At 42.2% G+C, this 18,101-nt stretch overlaps 1 protein-coding gene across 3 annotated transcripts in view; it reads right to left on the bottom strand.

Moving 5' to 3' along the window:
* Window positions 1-18,101, bottom strand: part of SNX29 (sorting nexin 29) — a 394,719-nt gene that overhangs the window by 148,604 nt on the left and 228,014 nt on the right. For all 3 annotated transcript variants that reach the window (XM_069983707.1, XM_069983706.1, XM_069983708.1), the window contains 2 exons: window positions 16,669-16,724; window positions 14,369-14,450 (listed from right to left, as the gene is read on the bottom strand). In XM_069983707.1, coding sequence (XP_069839808.1) covers window positions 14,369-14,450; window positions 16,669-16,724 — 138 coding nt within the window. The remainder of the gene's footprint in view (window positions 1-14,368; window positions 14,451-16,668; window positions 16,725-18,101) is intronic.

The raw sequence follows: 18,101 nt of genomic DNA, 5'->3' as shown, positions 1-18,101 counted from the left end.
GCATATGTAAATCCAGCGCAGTGCATGAGGGTAGGGATTTATGCTAGACTGGTGTACTCATGCATATTCCCCCCACCCCCTACTATCCCCAGTGCTTTTTTGAACATCTCTCATAGATATCAATAGAAGCTGAAATCTGTCTTTTATAGGGCATTTTAACAGGTTCTTCTGCCAGTGTGAACATACTCTATTTTACTATTGGTGATACATGGTAACAAACTATTAGTACAAGGCTAGATATTTGTTGGAATTGTATATTTTATTGGTTCCATAGGTAGGAGGCTTTATCCAGATATGTAATTACTACCCACTCATTAAAAGGGTACTCCAGCAGGGGGGCACTTTTGTGCTGGGATCGGGGAGGAGGTGGCCTAAGGAAAAGATGTCCACTCACCGCCCCAGTACCAGCGGCGGGTCCCGCATGGCGGCACTTCGGTGCCCGGTTCCCGGCCGCTTCTGGGTGTCTGACGCGGGCCCGAGACGTGACGTCTCAGGTCCGCTCAGCCACTCAGTGAAGGAGGCGGGATCTGAACAGACTTGAAACGGATCCCGCCTCCTTCACTGAGTGGCCGAGCGGACCTGAGACGTCATGTCTTGGGCCCAAGTAAGACACCCGGAAGGGGCCGGGAACCGGGCACCGGAGCGCCGCGATGCGGGACCCGCCGCTGGGATCGGGGAAAGGGGGGGGGGGGTGAGTGGACGTCTTTTCCCTAGGCCACCTCCTCCCCGGTCCCAGCACAAAAGTGCCTCCCCACTGGAGTACCCCTTTAAAGCTTGTGTGACCTAGTCTTTCTGACATTGCTTGCTGCTCAGCAGATACTGATGACATTCTGACACAAGGAAGTGCCCACATAGCCTAATGATTGGCCACCACATTGACCCACCTATGCCGGTGATTGGCTGAGCAGGCACTTCTTTGTTTTAAGAGAAGATCAAGAATTGGTGAACAGTGGGGACTGGGCAATGTTAAAAACAGCAGAAAAAGAAGAAGGTGACAGAGGGTACAGCATTTTTTTTTTACCAGCCTGGCCACTATTTAAAGAAGCAGTTCACTTTTTATTTTTTTCGCCCCCCCGGGTAGCCGCTGTCATGTATACTTACAGAAGATGATCGGTGTCCGGTTCCCGTCGGTCAGTTCCGTCCCGCGGTGCCGTTCACATCGGGCGCGCGCTCACTTCCGCCGGCTGCTGCGAGTCCTCTTCTCTGCCCAGTGATTATACGCCGGAAGTCACTCGCTTCCATGCATTCTCTATGAAAGCGCGTGACTTCCGACGTTCAAATGACAAGGGAGAGAAGAGGAGTCACAGCGCCGGCGGAAGTGAGCACGCGCCCGATGTGAACAGCACCGCGGGACGGAACTGACCGACGGGAACGGGACACCGATCATCTTCTGTAAGTATACTTGACAGCGGCTACCCGGGGGGGAGAAAAAAATAAAAAGTGAACTGCTTCTTTAAGAATAGCACCATTAAGCCTTCACTGCCATGGCTCGTCTTTAGATCTAAAGCACTGAAGCAAAATCACAACTGCTACAGAAGCTCAGTAATAGAAAATGCTAAATAGACCTAGTTAAGATCTAGTACTCATCACAATGTTAATATTCTTTTGCAAGATGCAACTATATGAATAACATCAAACACGCACATTACACAATATACTACAACAACAGAAACACATAAAACATCAAATGCTTCTACAGCAAGGAAAGACATTAATAATATATTGGATCCCTCAAGCTATTTAGCAGCTTCAAATATAAAAGTTGATCAGCTGTCTATTCGCACAACCAAAACCCACACATATAACAAATACTTTCACTGGCATCAAACAAAACTTCTCGCCCATGTAGAATATACAACATTCATTAATTTTCTTTGAAACTTTGAATTAAAACTGTGCTGTGCATTAGAAAAGCACTTCAGCAATTTTTTTTTGGACGTGCTAATTTACAGACAATGTAACTTGCTTCATTCCGGCTCAGTTGCAGCCATACATTTGAGTCTTTCCATTACTGCAGGTGGGTTAAGTGATTCCAGTCTGACCACCAGATAAGTAAATGCCTAACTGTGATCAGTGCTCCCTGTGTGTGGTCTATTTCCTGAGAACTATGGGATTACATTACCATCCACAAAGTTCTCTTGGCAGCTGTATATGTTTATCTGTATTCCCCTCCATGCATGGTTCATTTCTACCATATCCAAGAAACTAGAAGTGCAATGAAATAGTAAATACCTTCCTACAATAATTAGATCCCCTTCACATGTCCCTGTCAGTTTTTACTGTCAGGAAATCCTCATCAGGAAACCTTCATAATGCTTCGGGAAACCATCAGGATTTCCTGACAGTAATCAGTAGTTACATTCAGTAACCATCAGGATTTCCTAATCAGGGGAAAACATGTACTGTAGCATTTATAATTTTGGATGTGCATCAGGAAAGCGTCCTGAATTCAGGAAGCTCCCATAGACTTCTAAGGGGGAATCTGTGAAGGAATTTCAGACATAGGACAGGTTCTCTAATTACCTAAACTATTTTCCGGAACGGACACCTTTCAGGAAACATCCTGAAGGGTGTCCATGCCCAATTGAACCCTATAGGTCATGAAATCCAAAAGAACTTTTCTGACATGTGAAGGGGGGGGGGGGTCTAAAACTGCCCGTTCTTAAATAAAGACCCTACCGCTTTTTGGTGTCCAGATTTAGTAAGGGGCACAAGCCTTTTAGTAAACCCGGTTGGCACTGTGCCAGCAGGTTTAGATTTGTATCATGATTTATGCCTACGAGTCTGGGAGGTGGCCATGCCTACTCTCTCCACCTTGGCGCAACCCTCCTGCCTGCCTATCCGGCAAACAGGAGATATGGCAGTTGTACGCCAGGAAGAAGGGGTGAATCTCCGCCTTCTCCCTGGCATACACCTTGTCCTCAACCTTCATAAATGTCTCCCCTTAGTCTTCATTCACAGGTTCAGTAGTTCTTTAGGAATGTATTTGATGTTGCCAGCAATGGACGTTTCTTCCTTAAGTAATTGTCAGTAATTTTTGCAACAGCAATTCGTGCGGATTACAGATCTGTAAAACTATAGACAGTGTGAACAGCCCAACTGAAATCATTGGGCCCATAATTAAGCCCATAATGTGGATTCGCAATTATGGACAAAACTACAGAACATGTGAATACCCCATAATAACATACAAGTAATTTAATTTAAAAAAAATAAAAGCAATTAGAAAAAATGAGAATGTTTTAGTACCTCGCGCTAATTGGTAAGAGCCTTTCACAAGAAAACAGACTGGAGATGCATCTCATAGTGTACACTCTATAATGTGATATAGAATGTACTCTTATGAGCTCTGCCTGGTTAGTCTCTAAACAGCCTGAGGCATCATGGGAAATGTAGGCTGTATTAGGTGTGGCATATCAAAGGGGAAAAAGGAATCATGGTAGCAAACACCTCATAAAAGGCACACCAACTACAAAAAAAAATATGCACAAGGCATACACAAGAGCATTGACGCTATTCTCGTATAATTTACAATGCTGCACTACCGTACGGAATGCCAAAAACCACTAGCAAGGTGAAACCGATGAATACACAACATGGGGGGAACTTGGAGGAACACCAAAGATCACATCCAAATAATATTACATTTATTTATTAAATAATATTAAATTTATTTAAAATATTTAAATTCAGGAGCTATAAGAGAGAAATTTATCCATGGTACCTGTATTGATATAACTGTAATAAACCTACCCCAAGGGCACACAGCAGTAATGCAACGGGTTAGTTACACATCATTTTCATGCACAGTGTAATATATTTTTTAGTGTTATTTTTATGGCTTTTATAGCTATACGGTGACATTTATCATAACACTGATCTTTTACCATTTATGTATTATTATTCATGGGAGGTTTTTTTTGAATACATAAAGAAAAATGGAAATATTTTTTTTCTGAAGTATATTTCCCATATTTATGTGCTCTATGAGATTTCTGTGTATTATGCTCTATAGAAGTCTATGGGGCATTGACCATCATTGCACACACAGTGGAAAAATAGTGTAAAAATAAAGAACATGCCATTTTTTGTGAACTGTTTTTGCACTTTTTTTTCACCTGTTTACACATTGCTTTTATTTTACTGTATGTGAACATAGCCTGAGGCAACCTTATTTGGACATTGTATGGCGGTAATACTTTAAATACCTTTACATTAAATACCTTTAGTATACCTTTACATTAAACAGTGGGATTATTTTGATTTTGAGCAGAAGAAAGACGTTAAATGGATAGTTCACAAAAAAAAAAATTTTCAAATCAACTGGTGCCAGAGATTTGTAATTTAATTCTATAAAAAAAAAAATCTCAAGTCTTCTAGTACTTATCAGCTGCTGTATTTTCTGCAGGAAGTGGTGTACTATTTCCAGTCTGGAGAGAAAAGGTTGGATATGGGGATCTGCTAACGCTCTGGACAGTTCCTGACATGGACAGAGGTGGCAGCAGAGAGACCTGTGTCAGACCGGAAATAATACACTCGAGTGCTCGAGTCGATTCGAACCCGAACTTTCGGCATTTGATTAGCGCTAGCTGCTGAACTTGGAAAAAGCCCTAAGGCTATGTGGAAATCCTGGATATAGTCATTGGCTGTATCCATGCTTTCCAGACAACCTTAGAGCTTTATCCAAGTTCAGCAGCCCCAGCTAATCAAATAACGAAAGTTTCGGTTCCGATCGACTCGAACCTGAACCCGGTTCGCTCATCTCTATAATACACCACTTCCTGCAGGACATACCACAGCTGATAAGAACTGAAAATTTAAGATTTTTTAATAAAAATAAATTACAAATTTCTGCCACTTTCTGAAATGAGATGATTTAAAAGAAAACATTTTTTTTTTTTGTGAACTAACCCTTTAAATAATAAAGGTTAACAGGTATCTGACACCAGTAAAGGGCATTGTTGTAACCTGGAATTCTGAGCAGACATAGTGTGGTGATGCCAAGAACAGCCTGGTGGCCTAAAATTCAGAGCTAATGGTACAAGCGCTAAGGTCTACAAGTATATTGTGGTCTGCTTTTTGGCCACCACTGGCCTAACCACTATACCTTTTCAAATTGAGTAGCTAGACATTGTGCCCCTAAGTCACCAGCTTGTCCTAGAATTGGCAGAGGGCTGCGTTTAATAAAGCTTGTTAGGCAATTTTCTATCACATATGTTCACCTTTGGGGAACCTACACAAACTATTATGGTCCACCATAAAGAGTCATTACCTAAATCCCTACATTTAGCTTTAGATATTTTCTGATGAAAAGTACAGCAGTAACATTCCAAGTGTAATGGCAAGGAATTTAAGATCCTGCATGAGATTACAGGATTGTTACTGCTTCTGTTCGAGACTGAGAACACAATAGGGTTTTTTTTTTTTTGTATGCAATTTCCTAAAATATTTGAGCAATTTCACACCGGGTAGATATACAATAATAAGCCAACTGTATGCATTCAGTAACCTGCAAAAATCCAACAATTTTACTGATGGGTAAAAAATAGCATTAAAAGGTATAGGTATAAAACAATGAGAATGAGAAAAATAGCAGACAGATGGCAGAGGCTTTAAAACAAGTGGCTGTTAGAATGTAATGTTTAACCTGCTATACAGCCACCAAAAGAAAAGTGCTGAAATCTGCCTGAACTCGCAGCGTTCCTATTTGAGAACATGATCCCTTGTCCTGGGCTCACAATTTAAAATGTTCACAGGGAGAAAAATTCACATTACAGATTGTACTAAAAGCACGGAAGAGGGATTGTGTTATTTCTATAGCGCTGGGATCTGCTCAAACAGAATATATTTCTTTATAAGCTGAAAACATAGCAGGTAGGAAAAACAAGAAAAAAAACGACATTACACAGGCAGAAGACAAAAAAAAAAATGAAGACTTTAACTGATGTATTACAAAGCTTTACAAATGGCCACTCAGTATAGTGCTGTCTAATCTTAGCAGCCATCAGCGGATGTTGTCGAAACGATGACCATGGCGGAGAGTAGCAGCTTTAGCGGAGCGGGACAGGTAAGTATACCGCACTGTTGTGTCCCATGCAGACCCGCCAGTATCGTAGATTTTCAGTTTATGCCCCTAAAAATTTAATTGTCGTTATAACTTTCAAAATCTAAATCAACAGTAGATGTAATATGAAGGAAGTTTGCAATATACATTTATTATTTTTTGTTGTTGTTATGCTGTAGAACAAAGCTATACTTACCAGAAATCCAGGTCCAGTCTCCTGGAGGCAGATTTTCTGACTTGTGCTGGTTGAAAACAGACTAAACCCAGTACAGAGTGTCACAGCTCAATATGTCTGTTAGTCAAAAGACTGCCTTTTCTCTGTGAGTGCTCAGATGGCCTGGGATACACAGGACTTCCTGTTTTCTGACTGCTGTTTTTTTGTTTTTTTTTAAATTAGAAAAAAAGTCAGAAAACAGGAAGTGTCATGTTTTCCATAACTAAAAAAAAATAAAAAATGTAAATTGCAAACTTGCTTTATAACACATCTACTGTTGATTTAGATTTTGAAAGTTATAACGACATTGACACTTTAAGTTTTAAAACCGACTCTGTACCCACAATCTGACCCCCCCAAACCACTTGTACCTGCGGATAGCTGCTTTTAATCCAAGATCTGACCTGGAGTCCGTTCGGCAGGTGATGCAGTTATTGTCCTAATAAAACAACTTTTAAACTTGCAGCCCCGTGCCCAACGGCCGGGGCTTAGAATGTCTATGCATTAGGCTGGCACACCCTCTCTGTCCCTCCTCCCAGCTCTCCTCATCATTAGGAATGTTTCAGGCAGATTGTCTCCTATTCTCCACCTGTGTCAGCACGGCACACGGGCTGGATCGTTAAGGCACCTGTGCAATGTTCAGACAGGAGAAAAAGTTCTAGTGGCATTCCTAATGATGAAGAGGGTGGGGAGGAGGGACAGAGGGGTGGTGCAAAGTTAGGGCACAGATACTGTAAGCCACGGCCGTTTGACACAGGGCTACAAGTGTAAAAGCTGTTTTTTAGGACAATAACTGCATCACCTGCCAAACGAACCCCAGGACAGATCTTGGATTAAAAGCGCTATCCGAAGGTACAAGTGGTTTGGGGGGTCAGATAGTAGGTACAGAGTCGCTTTAACCCCTTAGTGACCGCCATGCTGCCTTTTCACGGCGGCCACTAATGGGCTTTATTCCGATGCGTACGCCTTTTAACGGCGGGCGCATCGGAATAAATTACCGCCCGCCGGCGGCTGCAGGACGGGTGATCAGCGGTCAGTGTGACCGCTGACACCCTCCTGTAACTGCCCGGAGCGGAGGATTCTCCGCTCCGGGCAGTTTAACCCGTTAAATGCCGCTGTCAAACCATGACAGCGGCATCTAACGGGTCCCGGTGGATCCCGGACGGCGCCGTGGTTCACTTACATGATCGCGATGTCCCGTGGCGCCGTCCGGGGTCCCGATGTCTCCATGGTGATTCCGGGGTCCTAATGAAGGTCCCCGGGGTCACCATGGAGATGCCTCATGATGACAGGGGTGGCCGCGGCTATTGCCTGTCAGCATGAGGCATGATACAATGGTACATCAGGTACTGCAGTGTATTGTATCAGTGATCTAAGTATTTTACACTAGTGTACAGTAATGTACACTAGTGTAAAAGTAAAAAAAAGTGAAAAAAAGTGTGCACCAAACACAACACAGCCCCCCCCAGCCCCCCCCAATAATAAAGATGCATTACATTCCCCATACACTATAAAACATTACATAAAAGTGATCAAAAACACAAATCCTATACATATTTGGTATCGTTACGTCCGTAACAACCCAATCTATAAAACTATATCAATAATTATATCGCACGACACACGCTGTAAAAAAATAATAAAAAAAACAGTACTAGAATAGCTGTATTTTATCAATCCACTTTAGAAAATACGTCATAAAAGAGATCAAAAAGTCATATACATATAAAACTTGGTATCAATAGAAACTACAGATCTTCCCGCAAAAAATAAGCCCAAAACCAGCTCTGTCGCGCAAAAGATGAGAACGCTATGGATCTTGCAATGCAGGGACAGTTTTTGTGGGTTTTGGCTAGGAAGATAGTTTCTATTGCGCCAAAGCGGTAATAGTTAAAAAAAACTATACAAATGTGGTATCGCCGTAACCGTAGCGACCCAGAGAATACATGTATTATGTTATTAGTGACCGCCGATACGGATTTTTACGGCGATCACTAATGGGGTCTATTCTGCTGCCATCAGCTCTTTATGGCGATGGTGCAGAATAGTGCAGCGGCGCCGGTAATGCCCGCAGCCTCCTCCTCTCAGCTATCGGAGGTAGCTGAAGGGTTGGGGGAGAGTGTGGGGTCAGTCCCGGCCAGTCCCCTCACCGGTGATCGCCGTTATTATCAGTATAAAGGCGGCTACCGGTAACGGGCATTGCCAGCGCAGCTGAACGCTTTCATCTCTTCTCACCGTGAATCCACAGTGAGAGGAGATGAAAACATGTCCCCCCATCCCCAGAATTAACCCTAGTGACCTGGCCACTGACCCTCCCCTCCCAGGGCGGCCATCTGATCCAAGATGGCCGCCGTCATCACTGTGAACAGACTCTGTTCACAGTGATGGATTCCTAAAAATGATCCAAGCTTCATTCTCTCCACCACCGGAGGTGGCGGAGAGCATGGGGCAATGATCGGTGACCACCCGGTGTGGTCCTAGTACAAGTGATCAGCGGTATATACTATATACCACTGATCGCTTGTTCCAAATGGTGCCGGCACTTTTTTACGCCTGTCACCAAAGTCAAGTGCCCTGGATTACCCGTAACCACCCTAGATTACTTGTAACCACCCCAGATTACCTGTAACCACCCCAAATTACCCATCACCACCCCAGATTACCCGTAACCACCCCAGATTACCCGTAACCACCCCAGATTACCCGTAACCACCCCAGATTACCCGTAACCACCCCAGATTACCCGTAACCACCCCAGATTGCCCGTAACCACCCTAGATTGCCTGTAACCTCCTCAGATTGTCTGTAACCTCCCCAGATTGTCCGTATCCACCCCAGACAGCCCATAACCATCCCAGACAGCCCATAACCATCCCAGACAGCCCATAACCATCCCAGACAGCCCATAACCATCCCAGACAGCCCATAACCACCCCAGACTGCCTGTCACCACCCCAGAATGCCCGTAATCTCCCCAGATTGCCCGTAATCTCCCCAGATTGCCCGTATCCCCCCCATAGCCCATAACCATTCCAGACAGCCCGTAACCACCCCAGATTGCCACAGACTGCCTGTAACTACCCCAAATTGCCTGTAACCACCACAGATTGCTCGCAACCACCCCAGATTTCCCGTCACCACCCCAGATTTTCCGTCACCACCCCAGATTGCCCGTTGCATCCCCAGATAGTCAGTGAACACCCCCAGATTGCCCGTCACCTCCCCAGATAGCCAGTAACCACCCCTAGATAGCCAGTAAACACCCCAAGATTGCCCATAACCACCCCATACAGCCAGTAACCACCCCAGATTGCCCGTAACCACCCCAGATTGCCTGTGACCACCCCAGATTGCCTGTGACCACCCCAGATTGCCTGTGACCACCCCAGATTGACCGTAACCACCCCAGATTGACCGTAACCACCCCAGATTGACCGTAACCACCCCAGATTGACCGTAACCACCCCAGATTGGCACAGACTGCTCGTAACCACCCCAGATTGCCCATAACCCCAACAGATTGCCTGCTGCCACCTCAGATAGCCAGTAAACACCCTGAGATTGTCTATTACCACCCCAGATAACCAGTAAACACCCACATATTGCCTGTAACTAAAATGACACTCCTTCTCTTCTGAGCCCTGCTGTGTGCCCATACAGTGGTTTATGCCCACATATGGGGTACCATTGTACTCAGGAGAACCTCCGTTACAAGTTTTGGGGTGCTTTTTCTCCCTTGTTCCTAGTGAAATTGAGAAATTTCTAACTAAACAAACATGTTATTGAAAAAATTCAATTTTTTTCATTTTTACGGTCTAGTTTTGAATACTTTCCTCCAATACCTGTGGGGTCAAAATGGTCACCACACCCCAAGATAAATTCCTTGAGGGGTGTACTTTCCAAAATGGGGTGATTTTGGGGGGGAGGGTTCTATTCTGTAGACATTACAGGGGCACTGCAAACGCACCTGGCGCTCAGAAACTTCTTCAGGAAAATCATGCACTGAAAATGCTTGGCGCTCCCTCCCTACTGAGCCCTGCTGTGTGCCCACACAGTGGTTTATGCCCACATATGGGGTACCGTTGTACTCAGGAGAACCTGCTTAACATATATTGGGGTGAGTTTTCTCCCCTGTTTCTCGTGAAATTGAGAAATTTCAAACTAAACAAACATGTTATTGGAAAAATTCTATTTTTTCATTTTTACTGTCTTCTTTTGAATACTTTCCTCTAATACCTGTGGGGTCAAAATGGTCACCACACCCCAAGATGTATTCTTTGATGGGTGTACTTTCCAAAATGGGGTGACTTTTGGGGGGGTTCTATTCTGCTGACACTACAGGGGCTCTGCAAACGCACCTGGCGCTCAGAAATTTCTTCAGCAAAATCTGAACTGGAAATGCTAATTGGCGCTCCTTCCCTTCTGAGCCCCGCTGTGTGCCCACACAGTGGTTTATGCCCACATATGGGGTATCGTTCTACTCAGGAGTACCTGCCTTACATATATTGGGGTGAGTTTTCTCCCCTGTTCCTCGTGAAATTGAGAAATTTCAAACTAAACAAACATATTATTGGAAAAATTCTATTTTTTCATTTTTACTGTCTTCTTTTAAATACTTTCCTCTAATACCTGTGGGGTCAAAATGGTCACCAAACCCCAAGATGTATTCTTTGATGGGTGTACTTTCCAAAATGGGGTGACTTTTGGGGGGGTTCTATTCTGCTGACACTACAGGGGCTCTGCAAACGCACCTGGCGCTCAGAAATTTCTTCAGCAAAATCTGAACTGGAAATGCTAATAGGTGCTCCCTTCCTTCTGAGGCCTGCTGTGTGCCCATACAGTGGTTTACGCCCACATATGGGGTACCGTTCTACTCAGGAGAACCTGCATTACAAAATTTGGGGTGCATTTTCTCTCATGTTTATTATGAAAATGAGATACTTTAATCTTAACAAATATATTATTGGAAAATTTCTATTTTCCATTTTTTTCCGGCCTAATTGTGAATACTTTCCTCCAGCCCCTGTAGGGTTAAAATGCTCATTATACCCCTAGATTAATTCTTTAAGGTGTCTAGTTTCCAAAATGGGGTCACTTATGGGGGTTTCCAGTATACAAGCCTCCTAAATCAACTTAAAAAAAGAACTGGTCCCTAAAAAAATCAGTTTTGGAAATTTCATGAAAATTTGATAATTTGCTGATACATTTCTAAGCCCCGTAACACCCTAAAAAAGTGAAATATGTTTACGAAATGAAGCCAGAATAAAGAAGACATATTGGTAATGTGACTTACTAACTCATTTTTGTCATGTGCCTTTTTTTTTTAGAAGCAAAGAATTTCAAAGTTCGTAAAGTGCAAAATTTTCAAATTTTTCATTATATTTTGATGTTTTTCACAAAAAACACACAAGACAGTGACCAAATTTTGCCACTAACATAAAGTACCATATGTTACGAAAAAACAATCTCAGAATCGCTAGCATACGTTAAAGCATCACTGAGCTATAAGCGCATAAAGTGAGACAGGTCAGATTTGAAAAATGAGCCTGGTCATTAAGGCCCAAACAGGCTTGGTCCCTAAGGGGTTAAATTAAAGAGCAATTACAGAAAAAAGTCAATCATTTATACTTTTTCTTTCTTTAGGATCTACTCCTTTTTGGTTTAGGACTTTTCCATAGCTTTTTCTCTACATATTTCTATGTAGAGGTATGAACAGCCATTAATATTCTCACCTACCTGAAAACCGACTGTAAAAATGTGATATAAAAAAACCTTCAGCCTAAAGTAAACAATTCTGAAGTAACCCAAATAAATTTCAGAGCGATTTCCATCAATTTCTGGGACTCGGATAGATAAAATGGCTTTATTCCTGCCTGGAGAAAATGCCATATATACTACCAGGGACTTGTAAAGCTTCCTGATGCAACATCCGTGTGTGCCAAGATAAACTGCACAAATAAGTATTTTTCTTAAATGTGTTTTATCATGGCAGGACACAAGTCACAGCTGGATGCCATTCAACAGCTCAGTCCCCAGGTCCAGCGGTTAAACAAATATGCAGCTGGCTTTACACAACTGCAAAGTTAAGAGCAGCAGAGCAAGCATTTGATGGTATATAAAGTGGGCACAGCTTCCTCAAAGAATGGTTTTATCAGGATTTTATTCCTAATTCTTTCACACTGCCAGCTTTTACTTGAATTTATCAACAGAATATATTTACATTTATTTCACTGGCATAGTAGTGGCACAACACATCCTCCTCCTTTTCATTTCTAGAACCCAGCTTTCAGGTGATAGTACTAGTCAGTGCTATGCAAAGTGCTGGGATAATTATTCTGCACTTTAAAAGGGTATGTGTTGTCACATGCAAGTCCGTCTCAGACAATTGAATACTAACAAGTAGCTCATTGTAGTGCAGGAATGGGGAATCCTCTGTCCTCCAGCTGTTGCAAAAGTACAACTCCCATTATGCCTGAACAGCAAAACAATGAGAACTGCAGTTTTGCAAAATCTGGAGGACCAAAGGTTCCCCAACTCTGTTCTAGTGTGTCAATTTTTCTTGGCTGCCCGACATATAGCAGGAATTCCTCTATCGTTTGTGTACAATCTGGGCAGTTGGGCTGAGCTACTGAGCATGTGCGTCCATCAGCATAAGTGGTCGTTTTACAAGAGGATGAAATAATTCCACCCCTGTATGACTGCACATAAGTACTCTGCACAGTTATTGGTACCAATGTACAAGAAAGATAATGGAGCTGGAGTGAATACAAAGACGAGACCCCAGAGTAATAAATGGAATGGAAGGACTACAAAAAGATTATTGAAAAATAATAATGTATAAATGTATCTAGGATTATACTCGAGACTGTAATAAGGAGGCACCCTCTACACCTAGAGGGGGGGGGGGGAAGAGCAATGTGACTATGGAACTCTCTGTGGAAGTGGTCATGGTAAACTTGCTGGAAAGAGTGGAGTGTAACTCCGGAATGGAACTTTTCTCCCTAAAATGAGTCTTTTTGGCTTCTACATCATGGGAGTGTTTTGCCTTTTTTTGGATCTATTCTGTTTTGGCTGAACAGGATAGAACTCATATCGAGTATTGATCTATAGATGTTTTTACAAACTATGTTACACTGGTACAGGTGCCTTAACAGTCCAGTCCATGTGCAGTGTTCACACAGGTGAGGAATAGAAGAAATTGTTCTTGGGGTGTTCCTAATGATGAAGAGGGTGTGGAGGAGGCCACAGGGGCGTTGCAAGCCTAGGGCACGGGTATTTTAGGCTACGGCAATTTGACACAGGGCTGGAAGTTTAAAAGTTGTTTTTTAGGACAATAACTGCATCACCTGCCGACCGGACCCCAGGACAGATCTTGGATTAAAAGCAGCTATCAAAAGGTACAACAAAGGTTTGAGGGGGGGGGGGGGGGTCAGATTGTGGGTGGATGGTCGCTTTATCAAAACCTAAAAGCAATCTATGGAAAGCAACAGAAAGAATGAAAATGTGTCCAGTATGGATGAGCGAATCTCGAACCTGAACGTGCGGCATTTGATTACCAGTAACTGCAAAGGACAGAATATCAGACGGGGAGGAGGCTTTTAAAGCACATACCTGGACACAACAAACTTGGTTACAAGAGAAGCCCTGCTATGCTGGCAGAGTGTAAAGTGGTGGCAAGGAGATGGGCAGAGGAATGAGTCACCTTTAAAATGAGGAAGCCATTAAAATAACTCCTCTTATTATCTGTAATATTTCCAATAATAACCATATGTTATATAGGTAGGGTGGGCACATAAATTATGCATAAAGGGTAGATATGACCAATTATGAGTCATGCCCACAAGGTATGGTACAATGCAGTTAATACTAAAATAAATTAGTACCAGTTAGGAAAATTGTCTTCACCTTCTTCAATCCAGTTGATATGGACTATTAAATTCCTAATAAAGTACATGATCATTTTTGTTGAAAACATTTGAGAAAAAAAAACATATCCCAGTATTATTCCATCTATTTACTAGACTGCAGATGGAAGCTTTAGCCTTTCCTTACAGATGACCTTATACTGTATCCCCTGCACAACTTCTTACCTGATAGACGTGAAAGGCATGGGTAGATTTACCTCGTAGGAAAACAGAGGGGATCCAAACATTTACAAGGGCACGGTGTGATCTGTAACAGAGACGAGGAGGTCAGACTCGCTGACATTTACAGAAATGGAAAAGGAGTGAACCTGATATTTTGTCCACAGGAGCAATAAAAATGGGACGATCATAAACTAGAAATATTGTGCAGATATGAGGCAAGAAAGAGTTACAAGGAGTTACAGAAAAAACAGAAAATGACAACAAGCCCTTCCTGTGTCACTTAATATAAGCAGTCTATGACGAGGGGCCTCTTCTAATGTGAAGTGCTCTTTTCTCAGCCAAACTGAGGTTTTTACACCAGAAAAGAACTTCATGTTTGATAATCAAGTGAAAAATACTTGAAGCACAATCTGCCGGTAAAGGGCGGTCTACCCTCCCCATTTCCTGCACTAGTAAAAAACACTCAAGTGTGTGCAAGTGCCAGGTGGAAGAAAATGAAATTCTCAGCTGACAATTATAACACCACATTTCCCACAATACTTTGTTCATATATACTATCTAGACCTACAGCCAACCTGCAGATCAGTCTGATTTCAACCATTGTCCTTCATTACTTTGATGACCTGACAACTGCTTGGACGTGTTTGTGATGTTGAGTACACGGTTCTCCCTAAGGGTACCCATCAATCCCTGACCCTTGCAGGTGCTTCCTGGCTTGGAGAATTAGGGAAGGTTTGTTGGGTTGTGATAGATGGCATCCTTTGGCACGTTTTATGTGGTGCACCACATACTATACCTCAATGACAGATATTACATACTAAGCTTAAAAAATCATGACTAAATGAATAAAGGTAGAAACATGGCTTTTCACAATTCATCTAGTGATCTGTATATCAGTTATTGTCTTGTTATCCTAGATACACTTAAAAGATGTTTGAATGTTCTTTTGGTGAATTTATGCTTGTATACTAGGAAAATGTATAATGAGTGTTAAGCGGGGAGGCCGAACTGATCCTCTTCTGAGAATGTTGCGCAAACCTGAACAATTCAGCCTCACCGCTCAACACTACTCATAATCAAAAATTTGCTAAAGTGCTTCTATTGGCTGAATCAGACTCTTTACAGGTGGGGGCAATATGGGCAATATGAGAATAGAGAAACTGAAAATAACAATGGAGATTCTGGATATTGCCACAATGGCACCAGATGAAATCTGATCTTATACAAGCTGCTTCTCTTTGTTATCCAAATTGGTATCCTAAAGGAAACTTTTTTGGTGTATGAGGTTGTATGGGGTCCCTGAAATGCATAGACTGAAGGCCTAGACCTGTCAGTGGTGCCTGCATTCCACAGTAGTTTATAGGGGTTACACAGTCACTCTCCAGTATAGTGTATGGGAGATATGGAAATACTTGACTGGTTACATAGTTCTCTTTTCCTACCTAACTTTCGGAACAAATAAGGAACTTATTCGTTCATATGCAGTTTAGAGGTTTTCCACTGAAATTCTATCACTGATCTTTGCACATATAAAGTAATTGTTATAGTATGAGATACATACTAGTCCTGTTGTGCCTTCTTTTCAGCAGAAAACATAAAATGAAAGTTGGTATTTAGACATCCTCTGAGGCAAGAGCTGCATTGCATGCACATTAAGGTACCAATGAAGTCAATGAGAAAATTTAGGTAATAGACTTATCAGAAAACAAAGCTATTATAGCTGCCAGTAAGGATCCTGAGGCACAGAAACCCTACAATGACAATGTCATTGTACGGTCGATTGTTCCTTTATTCTCTATGGGGAAAGAAGGAGTAAGCCACAGCGAGAGTGCTGTTGCTGCAGTTCATCTCTCCCGAAACTAAGTGGTTGGTCGTGATTTTCCATTACGGTTGACCATCATCTGTTGGTGGTTGTTCGGGTTGGCCCCATACACTTCAGATTACAGTGGCGGCCTTGGCAATCTAAGGTCTAATATGTATGAGGCCCTTTAGAGACCATTTAGTCAGACATAACAGAGTCTGGACTGGAACTGTGCTGATAAAGGAGAAATGAGAGAGAAGCTCAGCAGAAGTAAAGCCCTGCAAGGTTACATATTATTAAAAAGATTTGAGTACTTTAATTTGTATGCAAGATGTAACTTTGTCTTTGTGTTTATAACTTCACTTTGTGTTGTAAACGCTTTCATGTGTACCTGTCACATATATAATGACGGATACATAGTATACTTGATTTATGAGCTAATTCTCAGAAAATTTAGAAATGTGCAGGCTTTTGGTGGCTTCATAGGAGTTTTTAAACTTACATTTCAAAGTCTGACAAACTCTGGTCTTCAGATGTTTGACTCAAATCTCCAGGGACCTAGAATGACAAAACTGAATACATTATAATGCGCATTAGATAACATTTCTTTGAAGTCAATTGTCTAGAACAAAAATCTGTTTTTATGAATATAAGCACAATAATGAAAATCCCTATTAAACATTGGTTCCATAAAACTCAGGGGTTGTTAGTTCAACGTGGAGAGATTACAGATAGTTGTTGTGGTAAAACTTGGTAAAACCATGCTGATCAGCTCGCCACAGGGAGTGCTACATAACGAAAGGTTAAAAAAAAAATGGTTAACTATTTGGTGTATTAATTTTTAATCATGGCCTGGCTAGACTAGAAAACAAAAGGAGATGTGCTTTATTCTTCCTCCATTACTAATGTTTTGACAGCAGTCCCTGCTGCTCACTACAAGAAAGTGCCTGTACCCGCAGTTTACTGTGTTGTTTTACTGCCGTGGCCACTGATTGGCAGATTAAACACTTCCTTGCGTCGTGCAGAAACCCAGCAGCATCAAGGGATCAGGGCAGGTGAGTACACCTTTTTTTTTTTTTTTTTTTTTTTTTTTTTTTACTTTTTTTTTTAGCCCAGCTGGGCTACTTCTAAGGCTACTTCTAAAAATCATGAATGCTGCTTTAGATGAAGGCTGGATGGGAAAGGGCGATTGTATTATTTTTTTTTTGGTAATGTACCCATCTGGTACAGTTCTAATAAAGCATCTCCAAAATGCCAACACTTACACTAAGTAAAACCTGCTTCTGCTGAACAAAGACAGTAAATTCTCTGTCACATTTCTATAAGAGCTAATGAAGTTTTCACACCAATGTAACCACAGCCTTAAACTGTTTATTGAAGGGTTTCATTCAGGTAAATATGATTGATGGCCTATCATCGCAGGTTATCAATCATAATTGCCTGGAAAACCCCTTTAACTTATAGTGGTATTAGATTTGGTTTCAGGTAACAATCTATCTGTGATTGACATTGGCTAAATTGTTTTTCAAATAGTAATGAAATCTAATATATTTGCTATATGCCTTCATTAGATATTTGAGGTTTCTGTGCAAGTTAAGTAAAGAGGTTGATGATAGAAACATGCAGTATTTAATCAGCAGTATGCAGACTACCCTCCCACGGATATGTTGTGCGTTCCACTGTGGACCACACGTCATATCCTGCGTTGGCCTCATATTGTGGGCAGGTACGCAGATTGGTGTGCGTTCCATGGCGGAGCACATCTAACTCTACATCGGGAATCATGTGAGGGCTCAATGTGCGCTCCAGGCTCGAGCATACGCTATCTGGAACTTGTGGCAGTTGTGTTCCATCTTGGTGCGCATTCTCCCTTTTTCCCTCGGTGACTGATTTGAGATTGGGTTTCAGCTGAAGCACATGCGTTCTTCTGGCAAA

Source organism: Dendropsophus ebraccatus, chromosome 9 (assembly GCF_027789765.1).
Source record: "Dendropsophus ebraccatus isolate aDenEbr1 chromosome 9, aDenEbr1.pat, whole genome shotgun sequence".
Taxonomy (NCBI): Eukaryota; Metazoa; Chordata; class Amphibia; order Anura; family Hylidae; genus Dendropsophus; species Dendropsophus ebraccatus.
This window is presented reverse-complemented; position numbering and strand designations above follow the sequence as displayed.